This window comes from Colobus angolensis, unplaced genomic scaffold (genome assembly GCF_000951035.1).
Source record: "Colobus angolensis palliatus isolate OR3802 unplaced genomic scaffold, Cang.pa_1.0 Scaffold24, whole genome shotgun sequence".
Classification (NCBI taxonomy): Eukaryota; Metazoa; Chordata; class Mammalia; order Primates; family Cercopithecidae; genus Colobus; species Colobus angolensis.
The window spans coordinates 191794-219352 of record NW_012115599.1 but is presented as its reverse complement, the minus strand read 5'-3'; the positions used below and the strand labels follow the sequence as shown (position 1 = coordinate 219352).

The 27559-nt window shown below is 39.2% G+C and overlaps 1 protein-coding gene across 1 annotated transcript in view; it reads left to right on the top strand.

Annotated features, from left to right (window-relative positions):
• The window catches only part of ALMS1 (Alstrom syndrome protein 1), a 217901-nt gene that overhangs the window by 121669 nt on the left and 68673 nt on the right, over window positions 1-27559 (top strand). Inside the window, exons 11-13 of the mRNA XM_011945507.1 lie at window positions 5115-5356; window positions 17219-17344; window positions 27310-27480. Coding sequence (XP_011800897.1) covers window positions 5115-5356; window positions 17219-17344; window positions 27310-27480 — 539 coding nt within the window. The remainder of the gene's footprint in view (window positions 1-5114; window positions 5357-17218; window positions 17345-27309; window positions 27481-27559) is intronic.

Here is a 27559-nt window from a genome sequence, read left to right as displayed (position 1 = left end):
GCAAACTGTGCATCCAACAAAGGTCTAATATCCAGAATCTGTAAGGGACTTAAACAGTTCAACAAGCAAAAAACAACCCTATTTTAAAAATGGGCAAAGGACATGAACAGACACTTCTCAAAAGAAGACATATTTGCGGCCAACAAATATATGAAAAAATGCTCCCCATCACTAATCATTCAAGAAGTGCAAATCAAAACCACAATGAGATACCATCTCATGTTAATCAGAATGGCTACTTACAAAAAGTAAAAAAATAACAGATGTTGGTGAGGTTGCAGAAGAAAGGGAAGGCTTGTATAGTGTTGATGGGAGCATAACTTAGTTCAGCCACTGGGGAAAACTGTGGAGATTCCTTAAAGAGCTTAAAACAGAACTACCATTCAACTCAACAGCCCCATTACTGGGTATATACCCAAAACAAAATAAATCATTCTACTGAAAAAACACATATAATCAATTTTCATCATATTATTGCTATTCACAATAGCAAAGACATGAAATAAAAAATAATAATTTTTGCTTTAAGCCTGACAGGTCTTTGGTTTTTCAACAATTAAATATTGTAGGAGCTCAGTTCAGGCTTTCAGATGTTTGAATTCAGCTCTTTAGACTCTTTACCCTCACAGCTGTAGAATATGGTAAATGTTGTAAGGAGAACACGAGTCAAGTATTTGTTGCAGTTACACTTTCTCAAGGGAAATTCATTTCATTAGTACTCTTGCAAATAATTTTACTGTTTTTCTCACTCAGCCCCTTTCTTGGGGTTGGCCCTTCTGACTTTTGACTGAGTGTAGTGAGTCTTTAATTCCTTACCTTTAAAAGTTCTCTATCTCAAGCATTAGTTATTAAGCCACCTGCCTTAAGCAGGTACAACATTTGGCAAATGTTTTAAGGAGGAGAGCTGATGTGTGTTTGTCCCAGGCCTCTCCATCTAGTGGGACTTGATCTTTTTTTTTTTTTTTTTTTTTGAGACGGAGTCTTGCTCTGTCACCCGGGCTGGAGTGCAGTGGCCGGATCTCAGCTCACTGCAAGCTCCGCCTTCCGGGTTTACGCCATTCTCCTGCCTCAGCCTCCGGAGTAGCTGGGACTACAGGCGCCCACCACCTCGCCCGGCTAGGTTTTTGTATTTTTAGTAGAGACGGGGTTTCACCATGTTAGCCAGGATGGTCTCAATCTCCTGACCTCGTGATCCGCCCGTCTCGGCCTCCCAAAGTGCTGGGATTACAGGCTTGAGCCACCGCGTCCGGCCTGGGACTTGATCTCTTATAGTGCCATGAGTATGAATGAGATTTCAGTCTATTACTCTGACTGAGCCCCCAGCCTCCCATACCACCCCAACACTCAGGAAATGTCTTGTGGGGGAAATCAGATGGATATCCTGCTAGATTCCATCATGTCACACCATCGTGACAGCCTTCATGTTCATCAAAAGCTCGGTGATTTCTCTTTGTCATTAGATTATGTCTACCTACACCAAACCCTGGCCTAGAATCACCAAATTCCTCTCTCTAGCATGTTAATTGGTAATATTTCCTCATTGTTTCTATAGCTGTAAGACTTTTTTTTAAAAAATGGGATTTTTATAATTCATTCATTTTGTTTGTTTGTTAAAGTAGGAGTGATGGTATATGGCTCCCTACCTCATCCTACTTGGAAATGGAAGACCCATTTAGATCACCCTTAACTTCTCTCTATGATATATTAATAGTATTCTATATAAAGTTCTTGTATCTTTTATTATACTTTATTAGGTATTTGATATTTTTGGTACTATTTTTATGACATACTTTTTAGATTTTAATTTTATAACTTCTATGATAAAAATCTAATGGACTTTTAAAAATTTGATCTTGTATCTGGCAAATTTTCTAAAAAGTTACATCCTAGTAAGTTACATGTAGATTCTTTTGGATTTTTCTATGTACACAATTATATCAAATATGAAAAGTAGCTATTCTTTCTTTCTTATCCATACCTCTTCTTTTTTCCTGCCTTACTACTAATACCATTTAACACCTTACTAAAATATTGAATAGAAGTGGTAAGAGTTGGCAGCCTTATTTTGTTCCTAATCTCACAGGCAATATTTTCAACATTCTACTGGTAAACACAATGATTGCTTTAGGGTTTTTTGTAGTTTCTCTTTGCTATGAGTTTTTGTCATGCATAATTACTGAGTTTTATTAAATGCTCTCTCTGCCTATATTGATATGGTCATGTGTGTTTCTCCTTTATTCTATTGAGGCAGGTGGTTAATCACTTTTTTTTTTTTTTTTTAATGTTAACTCATCTTGTATTCCTGGGGTAAACTATCATGGTAGAGATTCAACTACACACAAATGTATGTGTGTGTAAAATGAGAGCAAGCACATAGCATACACACACACGCGCTGCATTTTGTTGTCTAGCATTTTGTTTAAGATTTTTGTATTTATGTTCATAAGGGGAATTGACATTTTTGTTTCTTTTATCATAACTGTCCTTTTCAATTAGTGAATGGTAGGCATATAGTATAGACTCGAAAGTTCTACTTTTGTGATATATTCTAGATATTACTCTAATATAATACAGCATTATTCTCTTCTTGAAACTTTATTTTCAAGTGATTTCTTGAAAGTTTTATTCTTTTTTTTTTTTCTTATAGAGACAAGGTCTTGCTCTGTTACCCAGGCTCTGGAGTGCAGTGGTGCAGGTCATGGCTCACTGCTGCCTCAAACTTTTGGTCTCAAGCAATCCTTCTGTCTCAGTCTCCTCAGTTGCTGGGACTATAGGCACATGCCACTGTGCCTGTTTTTTTATATTTTGTAGAGATGGTCTTGCCACATTGCCCAGGGTGGTCACTTAACTGCTGGGCTCAAGTGATCCTCCTGCCTCAGCCTCCCAAAGTACTGGGATCACAGGTGTGAATCACTGTGCCAGGCCTTATTTTCAAGTAATTTTAGAGTTACAGAAAAGATACACATATAATAGAGTTCCTTCTCCTAGCTTCTCCTGTTAACATCTTTTTTTTTTTCATTTTATTTTTATTTTAGTTTTTGGAGACAGAGTTTCGCTCTCGTCGCCCAAGTTGGAGTGCAATGGCACGATCTTGGCTCACTGAAACCCCTGCTCCCTGGGTTCAGGCGATTCTCCTGCCTCAGCCTCCCAAGTAGCTGGGATTACAGGCATGCACCACCACGCCTGGCTAATTTTTGTATTATTAGTAGAGACGGGGTTTCACCATGTTGGCCAGGCTTGACCTCAGGTGATCCACCCACCTCGGCCTCCCAAAATACTGGGATTATAGGCATGAGCTACTACACCCGACCTATTTTTTATTTTTAAACTTTTAGGTTCAGGGGATACATGTTCCAGTTTGTTCTATAGGTAAACTCGTGTCATGGGGGTTTGTTTTACAGGTTATGTCACCACCCAGGTATAAGCCTAGTACCCAGTAGTTTTTTTTTTTCTGTTTCTCTCCCCCGTCCCTCCACCCTCAAGTAGGCCCCAGTGTCTGTTGTTCCCCTCTCTGTATCCATGACTTCTCATCATTTAGCTCCCACTTATAAATGTGAGGATGCAGTATTTGATTTTCTGTTCCTGCATTAGTTTGCTAAGGATAATGACCTCCAGCTTCATTCATATTCTTCAGAGGACATGATCTTGTTCTTTTATATGGCTGCATAGTATTCCATGGTATAAATGTACCACATTTTCTTTATCCAGTTTGTCATTTATGGGGCATTTAAGTTGATTCATGTCTTTGTTATTGTGAATAGTACTATAATGAACATTTGTGTGCATGTGTCTTTAAGGTAGAATGATTTATATTTCTTTGGGTATGTACACAGCAATGGATTGCTGAGTCAAATGGTATTTGTGTTTTTAGCTCTCTGAGGAATTGCCACACTGCCTTCTACAGTGGTTGAACTAATTTACATTCCCACAGTGTACAGCCACTCCCTTTTCTCTGCAACCTTGACAGCATCTGTTATATTTTGACTTTTTTATAACAGCCATTCTGATTGATGTGAAATGGTATCTCATTGTGGTTTTGATTTGCATTTATGTAATCAGTGATATTGAGCTTTTTTCTTATGTGTGGTGGCCACATATATATCTTTTAAAAAATGTTCATATCCTTTGCCCACTAAGTTGCTTATAAAATGCTGGATACTAGACCTTTATCAGATGCATAGTTTGCAAATATTTTCTTCCATTCTGTAGGTTGTCTGTTTACTCTGTTAATAATTTTTCTTTGGCTGTGTAGAAGCTCTTACGTTTAATGAGATCCCATTTGTCAACTTTTGCTTTTGTTGCAATTGCTTTTGGTGTCTTCATCGTGAAATTGCCCATTCCTGTGTCTAGAATGGCATTGCCTAGGTTGCATATGTGGTATCCACATCATCATTGGTGATGTTAACTGATCACTTGGATAAGGCAGTGCTTGCTAGGTGTCTCCACCGTGGAAATAAGTTACTATTTTTCCCTTCTTATACTCTATGTTTTGAAATCCAGTCACTCAGTTCAGTGCATACACAAAGGAGGAGGGGAAGATTAAGCTTAACCTTCTTTGGTGGGAGGTATCCACATCTGTTATCTGGACTTCTTCTTAAGCAAAATTTGCTTCTTCTTTCCAATTATTTATGTATTCAGTTATTTACTTGCTACACTCTGTTTTAATATTAATTCCCTATGATCTCAAGATACAACTACAACCTTGAAAACTTCTGGTTCTCCCAGAACTCCTTGACGGAATGCTCTGTTTCTTGTTTATGTTTGTACACTGTGTGTATTTAGCACAGTCCCCTAATTTATAGTGGACATCTAGTAATTTAAAAAAATGTATTTTCAATTCAGCTGAAAAAATACCATTTCCTCAACTAAATTATATACTTTAACATTCTATATTAAAAGTAGGTTTTAAGATAAAAGTAAATGTGTGATAACATTGTATCAAACAAAATAAAGGATACTGCAGAAATTTTACCTTAATAACGTTTGACATTGATGTGTCCACAAAATATTCCTATAGCTACTTAAATATTCCCTGAAACCACTTTTGGAAAGAGATTTCAGTTTCTAATAGGCCAAGGATATAACCTGCTGTATTCTTTCTCTTTTTTGGTTAGATTACCAGAGAAGATAAAGACTCCACTTTCTGCTTTCTCTGAAAAACTGTCATCTGATGCAGTCACTCAGATAACAACACAAAGTCCAGAAAAGACCCTATTTTCATCTGAGATTTTTATTAATGCTGAAGATCGTGGACATGAAATTACAGAGCCTGGTAACCAAAAACTGTGCAAAGCTCCTGTCAAGTTTGCCTCATCATCTTCAGTCCAGCAGGTTACTTTTTCTCGTGGCACAGATGGTAAGAGAATGTGATTTCATTTTAGATTGTTAGACCAGCTCTTTTGTGTAATTATGTTAGAAATTTGTGGTTGTGCCTTTCTAGTCAGAAAACCTAATTTTAATTTAAGAATTAGGGTCCATATGATTATATCTGTCTTTTATTTGCATAGCTCTCAACAGAATATGATTTATTATATTTTTATCTTAATTTCTAGCAGAGTTAACATGTAGAACTCATGCCGTTTGTGGTTAAAACTTACTTTTGTCTCATATTTGCAATAAAAATGCAAGTAGTTCATAACAACTTGAAAGTAATTGAGGTCTGCTTTTAAAAGGGCAGATAAATTATCTTGTATTATAGTAATGTTATTACTATATAGTGTGTATATAGAGTATGTATATACTAAATACTATAACAGATAGATGCATAAACATATGATAGTGCAAACACAATAGCAGTTTATCTCTTGCTTATAAAGCAATCACCAGAGACCCAGGTTGACTTCTTGCTCTGTTGTCTTTAAGATACATAACCCGAGGTTATGTTGGACTTACCTTCATGGTCAGCTGGAAGGAACAGAAAAAAGCATGGAGGAGCAAATATAAGAGATGTTTACAGGCCAGGTCTGGAAGTAATCCAAATCGCTTTCAGAAATGTAGTTTAGCTGTGTTTTCCAAAATGAAGAAGAAATGGATTTTGGTGAATAGTTAGCAGTCTCTGCCATAAGGTGAACATTTAGCAGTCTCTACCATAAGGTGAACATTCATATGCTATAGTTTCAGTGATACTTTGATAGTACTTTTACCATATAAGATTTAGAATTAGAGCAAATTGTATATTATTTTCTTTTTTGGGTAAGTAGCAGGAAAATTAACAATTAAGTTTCCATTCTTCCCCAAATGAAGATGGAAACTTTAGTAATTTTTAAAATATTTACTATTTTGGACAAATCTACTGGAAGTACATTTTAAGTTTCTCTACTTACACAAAAAACTTGTCCATCTACACATATAGATAGAATATACCTAAATGTAAAGAAAAATGTTTGGTTCAGCATTTAAATTGCATTGAATTTAAGTAAGTGCATTTATATACTAAGATGGTTATAATTCTTGAACATTTTTCTTGTGAAATTAAAGCATACCAAAAATATATATATATAGTTTAATAAATCATCACAAAGAACACCTTTATGTGTTGGTTACCTGTTGTTACAGTGATACAGTATAACAAACAACCTAAAAAATCTCCATGGTTTGTAACAGCAGACATTTGTTTTTCTTACTCACAGGCTTATGGGTCAATTGGACTTTGGCTGGGCTGGCTGTAAGCTGCAGAAATGGTCTGGGTCTGTTCCAGATACTTCTTTCTGAGACTCAGGCTAATGGGTCAATAACTATCCTAAAGTGTGGTGTTCTCATGGTGGTGGCAGAAACACAAGAGAAGAAACAGCTATAAAAGCAGTGTGCAGTAGCTCACACCTGTAATCCCAGCAATTTGGGAGGCTGAGGCGGGCAGATCACGAGGTCAGGAGATCAAGACCATCCTGGCTAACACGATGAAACCTCGTCTGTACTAAAAATACACACACACACACACACACACACACACACACACACACACACACACACACAAAATAGCCAGGCATTTTGGCGGGCGCCTGTAGTCCCAGCTACTCGGGAGGCTGAGGCACGAGAATGGCATGAACGCGGGAGGTGGAGCTTGCAGTGAGTCGAGATTGCGCCACTGCACTCCAGCCTGGGTGATAGAGAGAGACTCCCGTCTCCAAAAAAAAACAACAACATGTTTTAAACCTCTGCTGTCATCAGATGGATCAGTTTATAGATGCTATGATTTATGGTTCATATAAACTTTTTATCAAAGAATTAATATTATTTGGTTTACTAATTATTATTTTCAACACTGTGGGTCAAAAGTAAAATTTTATGAGGATTTTTTTTTTTGGTACAAAACAGTTTAAGGTACAAAGAATTGTATGTTAACTACATGACTGCTTACCCATTACTCTGAATTAACAAGTTCCTCTACCCCTTTCTAGTGCTTTTTTCCTTTCTCGGAAGCAGCCATTATCTGCTGTGTATTCACTTCTTCCCCTAGACAGGCAGTCCAGTGTAACCTTAAGACTACTACATCCAAACAAAGTTTTTGAGGACTTCAAAAAACTTCAAAAAGTTCTTTATTTGTCTCAGATCCATCTCCATGTGATAGTCATTTCTGCTCTGGGTCCATTGTAATTTTGTCCAATTGTTGCTGTTAATTTTCTCCAACCTGTGAGCTGCGTGACAGATTCAGCCATTGCTGTCAAGCTTAATATACACCGATGGAGAAAGAAAATTAATAAATCAGATTCTAACAATAACTACGGCAATGACCAAATGAATTGGAGGCTACAGCTTTTTTTTTTTCTTTTTGCCTGATAGAGTGGTACAAATATTCCTAAGTTGTCTCAGACTAAGGTTGAGGTGATTTTTTTTTTTTTGAGACGGAGTCTCGCTCCATCTCCAAGCTGGAGTGCAGTGGCGTGATCTCGGCTCACTGCAGCCTGCACCTCCCAGGTTCAAGGATTCTCCTGCCTCAGCCTCCCAAGTAGCTGGGACTACAGGCGTGCACCACCATGCCCAGCTAATTTTTGTATTTTTAGTAGAGATGGAGTTTCACCATGTTGGCCAGGATGATCTCCATCTCTTGACCTCGTGATCCGCCCACCTCGGCCTCCCAAAGTACTGGAATTACAGGCATGAGCCACTGCGCCTGGCCAAGGTCATTTTCTATTAATTTCTTGACTGGGCTTTCTTTAGAGGTCACTTTGCCATGCCCAGTGATAGAAATTAATACCTCTAGGTGTTAATCATACTCCTTTTTAAAAGTAACCTTATTTCTTCTGGATAATTCAGGTCAATCATAGATTTAGTCAGCACTCTGTATGCTGCTCTGTGTTTTGCTTTAGTGATATAAAAAATGTTAAGTAGCTAGGTGGCTCCTGTCCCTGGTAGAATTGTCCCTTTCTTATTTCCAAGATCTTCCATCTAACAACACTTATAATCACAAAGGTTGAAAGCAAAAACTTCTTAAGCTTCTTTGTTCCCAAATGCACGCGTTCTATCTGGTACTCGGTATAGGCAAATGCCGTCTGTGGTTCAGAGCATCCCATATGCCGTAAGAAAGCATTGTAGACTCAGAAAGTGATGTTCCCCAGCTTATGCCATAACACTTTTCAGTAAATAGCTCACTCACTTTATTTATTTATATTTTAGGTTTAGCATAGTTGTGGTCCATACGGCATGGATAAGGACAGGAAATCCCTTTAGGCATCAACCTTTTGTCTCATTTCCTTTGCTTGGAAGTGAATTTCTTCCTTAGAAGCAGGCTACTAACAATATGGAATTCATTGCCAAAATAAGTTATCAGAGTGATAGAGTTGCCAAAGATGGTGACACAGTTCTAAGTAATATAAAGATTATTGTTTCTGGCCAGGTGTGGTGGCTCACACCTGTAATCCCAGCACTTTGGGAGGCCAAGGAGGGTGGATCACCTGAGGTCAGGAGTTCGAGACCAGCCTAGCTAACATGGTGAAACCTCGTCTCTACTGAAAATACAAAAATTAGCCGGGCATGGTGGCATGTGCCTGTAATCCCAGCTACTCGGGAGGCTGAGGCAGGATAATTGCTTAAACCTGGGAGGCGGAGGTTGCCGTAAGCAGAGATCGTGCCAATGCACTCCAGCCTGGGCGACAGAGGGAGACTTCCTCTGTCTAAGGAAGAAGACAGCCACCAGAAAAGAGTATTGTTTCCAGAGAAGGACAGCTAATTCTACTCCAGGACAATCAGAATCAGTCTAGAGGGATTTGGGTTTTATTAACTAGAGACAAGTGACTAGGAGTCCATCTAGAAATGGTGACAGGATATAAGAGAAAACCGTGGTCTCTAAAAATAAGGATAAATGGAAGGAACTGAAGGTTTTTAGCCATGAGAAATGGTAGCTGTATTCAAAATTCATAATCATATGAGCAATACAGCCCTATGAAATGCTTAAAAATAACCTAAACAAAAATTTTAAATGACCTAATGCAGGAAACATTAATCCTTTTGTAGAGATAGAAAATAATAATTGACTAAATTAAAAGAAAGGTGTGATTCTAGGATGGAAGGGTGAATATTGTAAAGTTATCATTTATTCCCACATACATTTATACTCTAAAGTAATTCTACACAAAGTTCTAATGGAACTGTTCTTTTGAACTGCTTGATTTATCTTTACAAATTTATTTTTATTTTTAATTCTTCTGGTTACATAGTAGACATAGATGTTTATGAGGTACATGAGCTATTTTGATATAGGCATATAATGTATAATAATCCCATCAAGGTAAATGGGATATCCATCACCTCAAGCATTTATCCATTCTTTGTGTTAACAAACAGTCCAGTTACATTATTTTTGTTATGTTATGTTATATTATGTTATGGCATGTTATTTTGAGATGGAGTCTTGCTTTGTCGCCCAGGCTGGAGTACAGTGGGATGATCTCAGCTCACTGCAACCTCTGCCTCCTTGGTTCAAGCAATTCTCCTGCCTCAGACTCCTGAGTAGCTGGGATTACAGGTGCCCGCCACCATGCCCGGCTAAATTTTGTATTTTTAGTAGAGATGGGATTTCACCATGTTGGCCAGGCTGGTCTCAAACTCCTGACCTCAAGTGATCTGCCCGCCTTGGCCTCCCAAAGTGCTGGATTACAGATATGAGCCACCACGCCTAGCTGTCTTTTGCTTATTTTAAAATGTACAATGAATTATTGACTGTAGACCCTGTTATGCTATCAAATACTATGTCTTACTTATTATCTAACTATATTTTTATACCCATTAACAATCCTCACTTCCCCCACACCACTCACTACCCTTCCCAGCCTCTGGTAGCCATTTTTCTCTCTATGTTTGTCCATGAATTCAGTTGTTTTAATTTTTAGATCCCACAAATAAGTGAGAATATGTGAAGCTTCCATTTCTGTGCCTGGCTTATTTCACTTTATATAATGACCTCCAGTTTCATCCATGTTGCTGCAAATGACAGGCTCTCATTATTTTTTATGACTGAATAGTATTCCATTGTGTATATGTACTGCCTTTGTGTGTATGTACTACATTGTGTATATGTAGTAGGTTAATTTATCCATTAATCTATTGATGGACACTTAGGTTGCTTCTAAATTTTGGCTATTGTGGACAGTGCTGCAGTAAACATGGGGTGCAGATTTATCTCTTTGACGTACTGATTTACTTACTTTGGTTATATACCTAGCAGTGGGATTGCTGGATCATATGTTAGCTCTAACTGTAGTTTTTTGAGGAATCTCCAAACTAACTGTTCTCTGTAGTGGATGTACTAATTTACATTCCCAGCAATAGTGTATGATAATTCCCTTTTCTCCACATTCTTGCCAACATTTGTTGTATATCTTTTGAATAAAACCATTTTAACTGGGGTGAGATGGTATCTCATTGTAGTTTTGCTTTGCAGTTCTCTGGTGATCACTGATGTTGAGCACCTTTTCATATGCCTGTTTGCCGTTTATATGTCTTGTTTTGAGAAATGTTTGTTCAGATCTTTTGCTCATTGTTAAATCGGATTATTAGATTTTTTTCCTATAGAGTTGTTTCAGTTCTTTATACATTATAGCTACTAATCCCTTGTCAGATGGATAGTTTGCAAATATTTCCTCCTATTCTGTGGTTTGTCTCTTCACTGTTGTTTCCTTTGCTATGTGGAAGCTTTTTAACTTGATGTGATCCCATTTGTCTGTGTTTGCTTTGGTAACCTCTGCATGTGGGATATAACTCAATAAATCTTTGTTAATCTTTAACGTCCTAGAGAGTTTCCCAATGTTTTCTTCTAGTAGTTTCATAGTTTGAGGTCTTAGATTTAAGTCTTTAATCCATTTTGATTTGATTTTGTATATGATGAAATATAGAGGTTTAGCTTTATTCTTTTTGTTAAATTTATCTTATAGGATTCTGAGTTCTTTCTCTGTGTTATCTTGAATTTCTTTGAGTTTCCTCAAAGCAGATTTTTTTTTGTTTGTTTGTTTTTTGAGATGGACTCTTGCTCCTTTGCCAAGGATGGAGTACAGTGGTGCATTCTCGGCTCACTGCAGCCTCTGCCCCCTGGGCTCAAACAGTTCTCCTGCCTCACCCTCCCGAGGATCTGGGACTACAGGGGTGCACCACCACACCCGGCTAATTTTTGTATTTTTAGTAGAGATGGGGTTTCACCATGTTGTCCAGGCTGATCTCGAACTCCTGACCTCAGGTGATCTGCCTGCCTCGGCCTCCCAAAGTTGTGGAATTACAGGCATGAGCCACTGCACCCAGCCAAAACAGATATTTTGAATTCTTTGTCTGAAAGGTTCCACATCTCTGTTTTTCCAGGATTGGTTTTTAGTGTCTTATTTAGTTCATTTGGTGAGGTCATGTTTTCGTAGATGGTCGAGAAGCTTGTGGATGTTTGTTGGTGTCTGAGCATTGAAGAATTAGGTATTTATTGTAGTCTTCACAGTCTGACTTTGTTTATACCCATCCTTCTCGGGAATGCTTTCAAGGAATTCAAAGGGAGTTGGGTGTTATGGTCTGAGTTTTTGGTCACTGTAGCCATATCTCCATTAGGGCGCACCTCAAGCGTAGTAACACTGTGGCTCTTGCAGACTTGTAGAGGTACCACTTTGGAGGTTGTATTAGTCCATTTTCAAACCGCTATAAGTATGCTACCTAAGACTGGTTAATTTATAAAGAAAGGGGGTTTAATTGACTCAGTTCTGCATGGCTGGGGAGGCCTCAGGAAACTTAACAATCATGGCAGAAGGTGAAGGGAAAGCAGGGCACATCTTACATGGTGGCAGGAGAGAGAGAGGAAGCTCGGGGATACCTGCCACGTTAAAACCATCAAGATCTCATGAGTGCTCCCTCACTGTCACAAGAACAGCATGAGAGAAACTGCCCCCATGATCCAATGACATCCCACCAGGTCCCTCCCTCAACATGTGGGGATTACAATTTGAGATGAGATTTGACTAGGGACACAGAGCCAAACCATATTATTCTACACCGGCCCCTCCCAAATCTCATGTCCTTTTCACATTTAAAAACCAATCATGCCTTCCCAATAGTCCCCCAGAGTCAACTCATTCCAGCATTAACCCAAAAGTCCAAGTCCAAAGTCTCATCTGAGACAAGACAGGTACGTCCCTTCTGCCTGTGAACCTGTAAAATAAAAAACAAGTTAGTTAGTTCCAAGATACAGTGGGGGTACGGGCATTGGATAAATGTTCCCATTCCAAATGGGAGAAGTTGGCTAAAACAAAGGGGTTACAGGCCCCATGCAAGTTTGAAACCTGGCTGGGCAGTCATTAAATCTTAAAGCTCCAAAATTTCCTTTGACTCCATGTCATACATCCAGGGCATGCTGATGCAAGGGGTTGGCTCCCACGGCCTTGGGCAGCTCCACCCCTGAGGTTTTGCAGGGTACAGCTCCCACAGCTACTGTCATGAGCTGGTGTTTAGTGCCTGCAGCTTTTCTAGGTACACAGTGCAAGCTGTTGGTGGATTCTGAGCTCTAGAGGATGATGGCCCTCTTCTCACAGCTCCACTAGGCTGTACCCAAGTAGGGACTGTTAATGGGGCTCCAACACATGTTACCAGTCTGCATTGCCCTAGTAGAGGTTCTCCGTGAGGCCTCTGCCCCTGCAGCAGACTTCTTCCTGGACATCCAGGCATTATACATCCTCTGAAATCTAGGTGGAGGCTCCCAAAGCTCAACTCTTGTCTTCTGTGCACCTGTAGGCCCAACACCATGTGAAACTGCCAAAGCTTGGGGCTTGCACCCTCTAAAGCAATGTCCTGAACTGTTGTCCTTTTAGCCACAGTTGGAGCTGGAGCAGCTGGGACACAGGGCACCAAGTCCCAAGGCTGCACAGAGCAGCTGAGCCCTGGGCCTGGCCCACAATACCATTTTTCCCTCCTAGGCCTCCAGGCCTGGGATGGAAGGGACTCTCATTAAGATCTCTGACATGCCCTGGAGACATTTTCCCCATTATCTTGGCTACTAACATTTGGCTCCTCGTTACTTATGCAAATTTCTGCAGCCAGCTTGAATTCCTTGAATGGATTTTTCTTTTCTACTGCATAGTCAGGCTGCAAATTTTCCAAACTTTTATACTCTGCTTCCCTTTTAAACATAAGTTCCAATTTCAAACCCTCTCTTTGTGAAAGTAAATAACTGAATGCTTTCAGAATAAGCCAGGTCACCTCTTGAATGCTTTACTGTTCAGAAATTTCTCCCACTAGATACCCTAAATCATCTCTTTCAAGTTCAGAGTTCCATAGATCTCCAGGATAGGGGCAAAATGCTGCCAGTCTCTTTGCTAATGCATAGCAAAAGTGACCTTTATGCCATTTCCCAACAAGTGTCTCATCTCCATCTGAGACAACCTCAACCTGGACTTCATTGTCCATGTCACTGTCAGTATTTTGGTCAGTCATTCAGTAAGCCTCTAGGATGTTCCATACTTTCCCACATCTTCCTGTCTTCCTCTAAGCCCTCCAAACTGTTCCAATCTCTGCCTGTTACCTGGTTCCCAAGTTGCTTCCACATATTCAGGTTATCTTCATAGCAGTGCCGCACTTCTGGCACCAGTTCTTTGTATTCATTTTCACACTGCTTTAAAGATACTACCTGAGACTGGGTAATTTACAAGTAAACGAGGTTAAATTGACTCACAGTTCCACATGGCTGGGGAGGCCTCAGGAACCCTAACAGTCATGGCGGAAGGTGAAGGGGGAGCAAGACACATCTTACATGGCAGCAGGAGAAAAAACTCAGGGGAAACTGCCACTTTTAAACCATCAACATCTTATGAGAACTCTCTCACTATCATGAAAACGATGTGGGGGAACCACACCCATGATCTAATCACCTCCCACCAGGTCTCTGCCTCAACATATGGGGATTACAATTTGAGATGAGATTTGGTTGGGTACTCAGAGCCAAACCATATCAGAAGTTTTTAATAAGATCCAGAATAATTCTCTGGATTACCAGGTAGAGACTCTTGTTCTCTTCCTTTACTTTCTCCCAAAGGAATGGAGTCTCTCTCTCTGTGCTGAGCTGCTTGGAGCTGATGTGACACAACCACCCCTGTGGCCACCACCAGTGGGACTGTTCTAGGTCAGACCTGAAGCCAGCAAACACTGGGTCTCACCTGAGGTCTACAGGAACCACTTCCTGGATACTGCCTATGTTTGTTCAAGGCCTTGGGACTCTGCAATCAGCAGGTGGCAAAGCCAGGCAGTGTTGTGTGCTTTCCTTCAGGGTGGCGATTTCCCCCTGGCCCTAGGCAGGTCCAGAATTGCTGTCTGGGAGCCATGACCTGAAGTCAGAAACCTCAGTGCTTTATTCTGCTGTGGCTGAACTGACATCTATGCCACAAGACAAAAAGTTCTTCACCTTCTTTCCTCTTTTTTCCACAAACAGAGGAGTCACTCCCCATGGCCACCACTGCCCCAGGCTTGTGATGAGTACTGGCTGCCTACTACTGATATTCATTTAAGGCCCAAGGGCTCTTTTGTCAGCTTGGGTGAATGCTTCTAGGCCTAGGACTCTCCCCTCAGGTCTATGGGCTCCCTTCTGGCCCAGGGCAGGTCCAGAAATGACATCCACAAGCCAACACCTGGAATCAGGAACTCCTAGAGCCTACTTTGTACTCTACTCCTCTGTGGCTGAGCTGGCACCTAAGCTGCAAAACAAAGTCCTATTTAATCTTCCCTCTCCTTTTCTCAAGCAAAGGGAGTCTCTCCTCATAGCCAGCATAGCTGGGAAATTGCTGGGTCACACCTGAGGCCAGCACATCTCTGAGTCTCACCCAGGTGATACTGCCTGGCTACCACTGCTGACTATTCAGGACCGAGGTATTCTTTAGTTAGCAAGTGATGAATCCTGCCAAGACTGGGTCCTTCAAGGCAGCAGGTTCCTTTCTGGCCCAGGATGTGTCTAGAAATGTTGTCCAGGAGCTATGTCATGGAATGGAGGCCTCAGGACTCTGCCTGGCATCTCTATCATACTGTGGCTGAGCTGGTATCCAGGTTGCAAGACAAAGGCCTGTTTAATCTTCCGTCTTCCCAAGTGAAAGGAGGGAGCCTCTCCTGGAGCTGCAAGCTGTGCTGTCTGGGTTTGGGTATGGAGTGGCACAAGTGTTTCCCTTGGCCATTTCGGCTGGTGTCTTACTAGGTTGCATACCCCCAAGTCAGCTGGTTCTGATTCCAGCACACCACCAAGACTTTCCTGGGAATGGCGTTTCTTATTACTTTAGGCTATGGTATAACTATTTTATCACAGAAACCCTAAATTACAGGTAAGTAGTCTAGAGCAGATAGCTGAGTTGCATGTCGGGCATCGTTTCATCTCTGGAAGGATGAAAGACCCAGACTTCCATTTCTGGGTCTAGAGTAACTGCTACCGCTATCATGATCTGCAGTATCTAGGAGGTGGGGGGTTTTAATGGGATAACTTTACAGGAATGCCTGGAAGTTGCATACATTCTCGCACTCTTCCCACGGACTGATCAAAGTTACCCACATGTTCACACATGGCTGTGAGGGAGATTGGAAGTATATATAGATGTATAGATGTAAGGAGGGAGGAAAGTTGGACACGAGGGCATATTTGACAGTTTCTACCAATCATGAAAGAAAAACTATTATATATAAAAAAAAAAAGTCCGTAATAGTAAGATGAGGGCATATTTTTAAAATGAGATTCCTTTTACCCCTATTAGCAATTAATCATTTCTTAATGACTCTACATGTGCTGTTGGAGGAAGAGTAAATTGTCACAGACATATTAATAAGCAATTTAGCAGTCAGTACTTTTTTAAAAACTTCATAAAGGGTGTAATTTTTCACTTTGTAAAAAGAATTTACCTCAGATGGGTGATGGGGAAGAATAAATATAAACGGGAAAATCTTTATTCACAGAATTCTTTATAATTGAACATTTTAACACAATCTGCATTTTCAACATTAGGCTAAGAGTTCACTATATTTAATCTGTGGTATAACCATACAAATGTGAAGAATAGGAAGTAAAATGAATATTTTTATTTTAAATAGAAAATAGAAAAGCTGAATTTCAAATTATGCATACTATATGCAGACAACTTTGTAAACAAAAAACAGGAAAAGATGGGTAAGATATACATTAAAATGTTAATAATAATTATCCTTGAGTGGTAGCACTTTGTAATTTTTTATGTATTTTCTTAATATTGAAAATTCATACTCTTGCAGTGGAAACTATGTTTTGAAGCTCTGTCACACAGATGAGAATTAGACTTATTGTCTGTGACTCTGGAAGCAAAATAAGACCAGTATAAGGGCTTGATTATGACCAGGTTATGGTTCAATGTAAGATAAGATGTTTTTTAGTTCGAGTCATTTATATATGGAATGGATTGCTAAAAAGTCATCTCAATGAAACCTATCCCTACTATCCTACTTCAGCTGTTTCCCCTACATTTAAACCTCAATTTCTCCTGTATTCCTAATTACCCTCAGCATTTCTATATTTTCTCTGTATCACTTATAATTTATTAAAATGCTAGATAATTTACTCATTTAGTATGTTAATTATTTACTGTATATTTTCCTCCTCTAGAATTCTCATTCTTCTTGAAGGCAGAGATACATTTCTCTTTGTTCACTCATAAATTCCAAAAGTCATGAACACTGCCTGAAACATAGAAGGCATTCCATATTTGTTCAGTGAATTAATAAATGTTTTTTGTATTAATTGTTCTGATTTTTACCTCCTTAGGTCAGCCTTTATTATTGCCATATAAGCCTTCTGGTAGTACGAAGATGTATTATGTTCCACAATTAAGACAGATTCCTCCATCTCTGGATTCCAAATCAGATACCACCATTGAAAGCTCCCATTCAGGTATTATGCAGAAATTATTCAAAGTTTTATTATTTGAAATTTTATTTGTGTATTGGCTAGTTGATTCTGTAGTGATAAAAATCCAGTGCTCTTTAATTTTTCTGTGAAATATGAAACTTTTCACACATTGATCTCTGGTTCAGATAGATGAGTTATTTGATCAGATATATTATATACATATAAGCATTTATAAATATTTGATGAAGGAAATTGTATGGATCATTATTTGGGTTAGTGGGCTCCATCTAGGACAAAGTTTCTAAGCTTTCTTGGTTCACAGTACCCTTAGTGTTTCATTGATTTATTTTCTCCACTTTATGTATGATAAGCAATTATTTTTTTCAAATAGCAACTAAGGAATTAGGACGTAAATACTAATTGTTTTGATCTAACAACTAATTTAACAAATTTGTTATTTATTTTTGGTTTTGGTTTTTGAAAAAAGAATTTGTTCATAAATAACCACGATTACTTAACTAATGACATATGTGTAGCTGTTGGACACTATGCAGCTTCTCAAACCATGAGATGAGGTTGGACCCTCTCTTATTTTCTTTTTATTACAGCAGCTGCCAAAAATCCAGCTTTTGCCAAGGCACAACAGCATTGAAAGGAACATAACACTATCTGATGTTGACACTTTGACCTTGGGCTAGTAGTTTATCACTGTCCTTTCCCTAGAATTTTAAAATATCCTGCAGCATCTCTGTGAATCCACTACAGAGGAGCTGCAGAGTTAGGAAATGAATAGTACCCTGTGGAGGCACTAGGTAAATATTTCTTATAGGAGATTTTAAGTTAAGGGTGCAGAGTTGGTGTGGTGTAGCGTTTTGATTGGTGGGACAGTGTTTTGAGTTGTCCACAGGAGATGACTTGGTTCACTTTAGACAAATTGTTTTTTCCATGATTATCTATAAATATCAATATATGTGTAGAAATTACAAAGAAAGGAGAAGTTGTTCCTGGTCTTAGGCAAACATTTTTGTTGCTTTTATCTGAAAGAAAACCAAACTAGCTTCTGATAGTAACTGCATTAAAGCCTCTGATATAACCTTGCCTAATTTCCTACAATGATAGCATTGAAAAAAAAAAAAACCACAAAAATACTCACCAAAAGTTAAGATTAATTGTTAACTTTATAGTCATAAATGAAATGTTTACTCCTTGCAAGGCTATGGTTTTAAAAACACTGTTAATAGCTACCAGAAAGAAAACAAGTTCACTTAATTAATTGTAGGTAGGAAAATCTTCTATCCCACTTACTTATAGTTCAGAAGACAGAATATCTGTAAACAGTAGAAACCTGGTCAGATGTGCCAGTACTTTCTGAGGCCTCCTGTGTCCTGCTATCCATAGACATCACTAACACTTCCATCTGGTTGGAGAGATTAACTTAAAGATTGAATAGTGTAGGTGATGGGAGAAGAAAATGACTCAGGACTGGCACACCGTATCCTGAGAAATACAGTTTCTGTAATAAAGTACTGTATGCATCAGTACGACAAAAAGAGATCTAGTTGCCATACACACTTGAGATTGTTTTTTCTTTTTTTTTTTTCTTTTTTTTTTTTTTGAGACGGAGTCTCGCTCTGTCACCAAGGCTGGAGTGCAGTGGCCAGATCTCGGCTCACTGCAAGCTCCACCTCCCAGGTTCACGCCATTCTCCTGCCTCAGCCTCCCGAGTAGCTGGGACTACAGGCGCCCGCCACCTCGCCCGGCTAGTTTTTTTTGTTTTTAGTAGAGACGGGGTTTCACTGTGTTAGCCAGGATGGTCTCGATCTCCTGAACTCGTGATCCGCCCGCCTCAGCCTCCCAAAGTGCTGGGATTACAGGTGTGAGTCACCGCGCACGGCCGAGATTGTTTTTTCATGTTCTTCATCTATTCTGAGAGTGAGGAAGTTGGAAATAGAAAACAATCCTTTCTTAGACCAGCAGACCTACACCGGATGAAAGCCTAGGAATTGTTCTAATTCCTGGCCATTTTCTATGAATATGTTGTGCATCTATAGATATGAGAGGAGCCAATAAGAGTTTGGGGCCAGGAGCAAGACGTACATCATTGTTAGAAAATATTTGGGCCAAATAATTGTTCTTCAGTTGAGAATAAGTAAATAATAGAACTCGTAAGATCCAAACAACAAGGACGACAAAAATCAAGGGCAAAGGAAATAGCCATCCAAAGAAAGAGATAAATGTCTGCAAATAAACCAGTCTTAATGGCAACCCAGGGAGTATTTATTCAAGAAAAATGGCCAAATCCCACTAAGAACAGTAAGTATTGGCATTTTAACTTGCCCTAGTCCCATTCCCAGTATCTCAGCTCAGTGATAGACTTAAGAAATATAGCTTTCTTTTCCAAGACCGGAGGATGCAAAATGGAGCTGGGCTCTTTTAAAACTTCTTTCCCACAGAATTGTTAAAATTTGATGTGTCTAGTGGTTCCATGGAAGATTCCTCTCAAAAGGCTTATCTTTACTTGACCTGACTGGGAGCCATCCAGTGCTAAAGGCCTCTGGTGAAAGGGAGGGAAAGATATTTATCAAAAACATTTACAGACAAGTATTTTAATATCATAGTGGCTGAGGTGAGGACTAACAGTTGAGGTAAACAGTAAACTAACTGAAAAGCTTAAAAGGAAAACTTGAGGATAAGATGTTGATAGATTCTTTGAAAGGCTCTGACATATTCCTAAGACTCTGCGAGACCCCATACATGCATAGGCCTGTGTATGCTTGGGAAAGACCCAAGGCACTAGGTCTTATCTCTGGCTGACCTTGAGGATCTGTACAAGAAGAAAAGGGAAGGCTAAGGTAGAGTTGGCAGCTGCCTAGGTTAGTGTTGAAGGTACATCCCAACATATGCGTGGAGCCATTTGATAAAGGCTGGGAGATTTATTGGTTCTGGACATTTAAGGAAATTTCTGTTTAGGCATTAGCTGACCACTAAACTAATTGAGTAGTAACTTCAGTGGCCATATATAACAAAGAATATAGACTTTACTGAATTAGTTTAGAGAAGTTATTAAAACAACCTAAAGCAAAAACACCAAACCTTGGAAATGAAAATCTGATTTCCAGAGTTGCTGCATTGTATTATTTAAATGTCCAGGCCAGGTGTGGTGGCTCATGCCTGTAATGCCAGCACTTTCGGAGGCCAAGATGGGAGGATTGCCAGAGCCCAGGAGTTTGAGATCAGCCTGGGCAATATAGCAAGACCCTGTCTCTACAAAAAATTAAAAATTAGCCAGGCATGATGGCATATGCTTGTAGTCTCAGCTACTTGGAAGGCTGAGGCACGAGTATCACTTGAACCCTGGAGTTTAAGGCTGCAGTGAACTATGATTGCACCACTGCACTCCACTCTGGGCAACAGAGTGAGACTATGTCTCAGGGAACAAAAACAAAAACAAAACACAAAGGCAACAAAAGAAAAATATATATGTGAGACTTTATCAAAATTCAGAACTTTTGTCCACAAAATCCAGTCAACAGAATGAAAAGGTGACTCACAGGAGAAAATATTTGCAAATCATTTATCTGATGAGATATTAATATCTAAAATATGTAAAGAACTCTTACAACTCAACAATAACCCAAACAATCTGATTGATAAATGGGCACAGAATCTGATGGACATTTCTTCAAGGAAGATGTGCGAATAGCCAATAAGCACATGAAAATCTTCTCTACATAATTAATCATGAGGGAAATGCCAATCAAAACCATAGTAAGATACCCCTTCACACCCACTGGAATCACTGTTATTTTAAAAAACAAGCAAATAAAGAGAAATTATCAGTGTTGTCAGGGATGTGGAGAAATTGGAACCACTGCTTATTGCTGGTGGGAATGTAAAATGGTATAGCCATTATAGAAAACACTGTGGTTGTTCCTCAAAAAATTAAACATAGAATTATAGTATGATCCAGTAATTCCACTTTTAAATATATACCCCAACAAAGTGAAAGTAGGATCTTGAAGAGGTATTTGTACACCCATGTTCATAACAGCATTATTCACAATGGCCAAGAGGTGGAAACAACCGAAATGTCTATTGATCTGTGAATGGATAACAAAATGTGACATATATGTGTAATGGAGTATTATTCAGCCTTAAAGAGGAATGAAAATCTGATACATGCTACAACATGGATGAACTCTGAAGACATTAGGCCAGTTGAAATAAGCCAGTCTGCTTATATGAGGTACCTAGAAAAGTTAGCTTCATAGAGACACAAAGTGAACTGTGTTTACCAGGGGCTGGGGGTAGGGGGAGTGGGAAGTTACTATTTAATGGGTACAGAGTTTAAGTCTGGGAAGATGAATAAGTTCTGGAGGTAGATGGTGGTGATGGTTGCATAACAGTGTGAATGTACTTAATGCCACTGAACTGTACGCTTAAAAATAGTTACTTTTTGTGGGTTTTTTTGGTTTGTTTTTTGTTTTTTGTTTTTTTTGAGCCAGAATCTTGCTTTGTCACCCAGGCTGGAATACAGTGGCACAGTCTCAGCTCACTGCAGCCTCCGCCTCCCAGATTCAAGCAGTTCTCCTGGCTTAGCCTCCTGAGTAGCTGGGATTATAGGCACCCGCCACCACACCCAGCTAATTTTTGTGGGTTTTTTTGGTTTGTTTTTTGTTTTTTGTTTTTTTTGAGCCTTTTTTTTTTTTTTTTTTTTTTTTTTTGAGCCAGAATCTTGCTCTGTTGCCCAGGCTGGAGTGCAGTGGCAGGATCTCAGCTCACTGCAACCTCCGCCTCCCAGGTTCAAGTGATTCTCCTGCCTCAGCCTCCTGAGTAGCTGGGATTACAGGCACCCGCCACCACACCCAGCTAATTTTTGTATTTTTAGCAGAGACGGGGTTTCACCATGTTGGCCAGGCTGGTCTCGAACTCCTGACCTCAAGTCATCTTCCTGCCTCAGCCTCCCAAAGTGCTGGGACTACAGGCATGAGCCACTGCATCCGGTCATGGTTACATTTTATGTATATTTTACCACAGTTAAAAAAACTTAAGCAGTTACCAAAAAAACTTAATTGAGTTTTAAAAGTAGATATCTATCTTCCAAATCAGTGTTGAGTACATGAAATTAGCAAAGTAACAGAACAAGAAACATAGGGAACTTTAAGATAGCATAAACAAATCAGATGAGTGGAATTCAGTGAGATGTCTTTAGCTATGGTAAATAATTTTAGCATACATTGATATTGTCTCATACCTGTATTTAACTTAAGCAAGTTCCAATAAATATACTTAACAAAAAAGAGAATTTTAAAAGTACAGGTGTTTTGTGCATGCACTCTACCCTTTATGAACATATGACTAGGGAAGAATATGTAATGAAAGATGGGAAACTTCATTCTCAAAGTTCATTGTAGTCCTCATTTGCCTTTTATAGTGTAAGCATCTTACCTTGCTTGTCTGGGTATAATTCTAGAGTTTGAAGAAATGTCTTTTTGGTACAATGTCAGGTACTTCGTCAGGTGCTCAGATTCAGGTGCAGCGATAAGTTGCAAGCCTGGAGGCAAAAATGGACTCTGGTGGGTTTCTTGAGCAGACACGATGTCAGTTTCAACATATGCCTTCCTAAGGGTGATTTTGACCCTCTGTGGCAAGGTTTTCACCTCACGTGCTGACTTTAAACCCTAAATTCCATTTAAAATATATCTCTACTTTAGTGAAAAAATAGTAATGAGACTGTATATGGTATGATCCTTGTATATCTTCACTTATTAGGATATATAACCAAGGTTTAGTTGGGTTTTCTTTTATTGTTTCCTTCATACTTTCCTGAATTTTCTACAAAGATCAGGTTGATTTTTTTTTTTTAAAGATAGGAAGCTGTCAGCTCGTGTTCATTTGTTTATTCAAACAATAGGTATTAGAGATGTTACTGTGTTCCAGGCAGAAATACTGTGGTAGGTGTTACAATTTCAGTAGTATTGCTCAAAATAAACTATAATGGAGTTTATGTTCACATTGGATGATAGATATTCGACCATAAATAAGTACATAATTACAAGTGATAAATGCTAAGAAAATAAAGAAGAGTTCCAAGATAAACAAGTAGACCCAGTTTTGTTTTATGAACTTTTGAAGGTCTTTTCCAGGAAGAAACTTTTAAGCTGAACTCTAGAGGATGAGGATGAATTAGGTAGGCAAAGAGTGGAGTGTGAGCATGTTCTGGCGAGAGGGAACAAGATTAGGAAAGCCCATGAAGCAGAAAAGAGCTTGCTGCATGTGACAAATGGAAAGAAGGCAGCATGGGTTGAAATTTCAACACATTTCAAGATCTAATTGGTTTTTGTAGTGATTCATGAATCAGGCAACATCTCATTCTATAATATAGAAAAAGGTGCACTGGGCATGGGAGAGCAGTTGGTTCTGATAAGGTAGCTAAACCAGGAACAAGGAAACATAATACAGACAGTTCTCAATTTACAGTGGTTCCACTTAACTACTTTTGACTTTACGGTGGTATGGAAGTGATACACATTTAGTAGAAACCATACTTCAGTATGGCATTTAATAAACTATATGAACTATTTGACACTGTATTATAAAATAGGCTTTGTGTTAGATGATTTTGCCCACATGTGAGCTATTGTAAGTGTTCTGAATATGTTTAAAGTAGGCTGGGCTAAGCTATGATAGTTTAGGGGCATTAAATACATTTTTGACTAACAATATTTTCAACCTATGATGGACTTACCAGGATGTAACTCCATTGTAAGTGGTGGATCGTTGGTAATACCAAAAAAAGCATATTGATTGACATCAGGTTACTTTCCTGGTAAAGATTAAAGCAGAGATAAGTTCCTTGTTACGCCAGCTCCGGGTGACTGGCCCCTTTTTCAGTTAGTTGCTGTGAATCTCTTGTTTTTAGAAAACTCCGGTCCATTGTGGAACTTTCATTCTTCCTTAAAGTTTCAGTTGGATTGTATGGCATTTAGTACAAGTGACTACATTTTGGTTTGGTCTATTGGGGCCTAGTGCAGGAGCTCAGTCTAAAACAATGGACTCCCATAAATTTTATTTAACAGGGTAGAGCATAGTGATGGGTAGATATGGTTGAAGACAGGTAGGTTCAAGATCAAAATCCCAGCACTTTGGGAGGCCGAGATGGGCGAATCACAAGGTCAGGAGATCGAGACCATCCTGGCTAACACGGTGAAACCCCGTCTCTACTAAAAAATACAAAAAATAAGAAGTAGCCGGTGGCAGGCGCCTGTAGTCCCAGCTACTCGGGAGGCTGAGGCAGGAGAATGGCATCAACCCGGGAGGCGGAGCTTGCAGTGAGCTGAGATCCGGCCACTGCACTCCAGCCTGGGCAACAGAGCGAGACTCCGTCTCAAAAAAAAAAGATCATGCAGGGTCTTATCAACTGTATTAAAGTGTTTGGATTTTATTCTAATATTACTGCAATTATGGTTTGATTTACACTTGTAAAGTTTATTCTTGCCACTATATGGAGAAATGGTTTATAGATGTGAAGGCAGAGAGCCGTGGTGGGGTGGGTTAAAGTGCAAGTAGAGATACCAGTTAGTTAGAAGGCTGTTGCTGTAGACAGTACCAGAGATGGTAGCATCAGTATCACAGTGTTATCTATAGAGATAGAGAGAAATAGACAGTCAACTTCCTTTTAGAAATAGTTTCTCCTAGATTTGGTAATAAGAGTGTGGAGAATGAGGGAGAAGAGAGTGAAAAAAATGTCTGGAGTGAGCAACTAGGTGAATAGAGGTGCCATTTACTGAGGTGGAGATTGAGGAAAAAGCAGATTTGGGGATGATGATCAAAATGTCTGCTTTGGACATGTTAAAAATGAGATTCCTGTTATACATCCACATAGAGATGTTGGGTCTGCAATCGAATGTAGGCAGAGTTAATTTACACGTTAAGGTAATAGTGCCACATATAAGGGGCACTGTTCACATTATAAATATATGCTTTTATGAAAGCACACAGATGGCCATGAATATTCCAGATCTTTAGTTAGAGTTTTGGAGCAGCAATGTTAACTCTTGTGCTGCCCCAAACATAAATCTGTACTCACACATACTATAGCTATGCACAGGTACAGGAAAATAAGTATACATACATTCACTGACACGCACACATGTGTGGCTGCACTCTCTCAGCTGCCTCTCACCTCCTCTGAGGTTGATTCTCTTGCTCATTCACCCACTGCTGTCAGGGACATAATTGTTCCCCACCTAACTCTGAACTTGAGGAGTCATCTCTCTTGGAGAACAAGGGGTGGTGGTACAGACTGTGCGTGTGCATGCTGCTGCTGGTGTGTACTCCCTGGGAGAATTTGTGAAGAGAATGACCACCATTTACAGTAGTTTGTGTTGTACTACAATATATAGTAACTTAAACATTTTTATTTGAGGAAGAGACATATTTTTCTAATTTCCATAAAAGTGCTGTAAGAGCTAGGCGTGTCCCTGAATGCTGGAGTTGGATGCTCAGAAGAAAGGTCTTGGCCAATGGTACATTATTTGTTGGTCATCAGCATATACCTTGGTGGTCGATAAGTTTGCCTAGGAAGGGAAGAGAGGCCAGTTCTGACTCTTTGAGGAACTCTAGCATTGAGAGATTTGGTAGAAAAAAAGATAAAAAATAAGTTTCCGGAGAGGTAAGAGGCAGATAAGAGAAAGTGATGTTACAGAAGTTGAGAGGAGCCCAATATAATCTATTTGGCCCAGAAGGCTTGGTGTTTTCCTTGCAATCTGTCCTGCAAAACTCTTCATGGCTTATTTTGCACTGTACTAATGATACAGGTACTTACCCAGCTCTTATTGCCATACATATACTAGGAGCTCAGGAAATACAGGATCTTAGAAAGAAAAATCATCTCACAGAAGATTAGTATAAGCCTTTATATGTCCAGAAATGTTCTTTTGCCTGTTAGATGTGGCACGGTTTATAGATTAATTTATTATATCAAAGAATGTAGGAATATTGAAATATATTTTAAAAGAATTAAATACTTTCAAGTCTTTTACTTATCTGTCATTTTCCTTTCAGTGTTTTGTCTTTTGTATTGTCAGATTAATCTTCTGGAAACATAGCTAAATATATTATTATTTCATTTAAAAATCTTCCATTATGTTGCATTTCATATACAATAAAGTTTATACTCTTCAGCTTGGGATCCCATGCACTGCTGAATTTTGTCCCAAACAACTATTTTTAAATATCTTCTACCACTCTCCTTAATGTATTCTGCAATCCAGCCTGACCGTAAAGTGTCTGCCATTCTTAAATACTTCTTGTCTTTGCTTATGCTATAACTTCTGCCTAAAATGCCTTTCTTCCTTCCTTTCTATATCAAAAACTACTTTTTTTCCAAGGTACAATCCATTTTCTCCTTCTGCCAAAACCATCGTGAGCTGAAAATATTCTCTCTCCTGAACTGATTCTCCATTTTATATCTTCTCTTATATCATTTGCATCTCTGCCTTGTATTATTAGAATTTATATTACATAGCTTACTTCAGTTTGACTGACATTTCCTTCTGATTATCCTGCCCATTGCAGTGTTTTTTTTGTTTGTTTGTTTGTTTTTTGTTTTTTGTTTGTTTGTTTGTTTTTTTGAGACCAGGTCTCACTCTGTCACCCAAGCTGCAGTAGAGTGGCACGATCTCTGCTCACTGCAATCTCTGCCTCCCAGGTTCAAGCAATTCTTCTGCCTCAGCCTCCCAAGTAGCTGGGATCACACACACCTGCCACCACGCCTGGCTAATTTTTGTATTTTTAGTAGAGATGGGGTTTCACCATTTGGCCAGGCTGATCTTGAACTCCTCCCGCCTCTGCCTTCCAAAGTGCTGGGATTACAGGCATGAGCCATCGTGCCTGGCCTGTAGTGCTTTTTTCATAGAATTGGTCTGAGAGGCAAATTTTTAAAAAGTCTTTCTCAATTTCATGTCACTATTTGTGTTTTGTATTACTTCCCCATTTTTCTTTAGGATCCAATGATGCAGTTGCTCCAGACTTCCCAGCTCAGGTGCTAGGCACAAGAGATGATGATCTCTCAGCCACTGTTAACATTAAACATAAAGAAGGAATCTACAGTAAGAGGGTAGTGACTAAGGCATCCTTGCCAGTGGGAGAAAAACCCTTGCGGAATGAAAATGCAGGTAACTGGATTGGCTTTGTAAACTTTGTGGCATTTTCTCCCCTTTCCATCCTAAATGAGATTACTGTCCAATCTTTTTT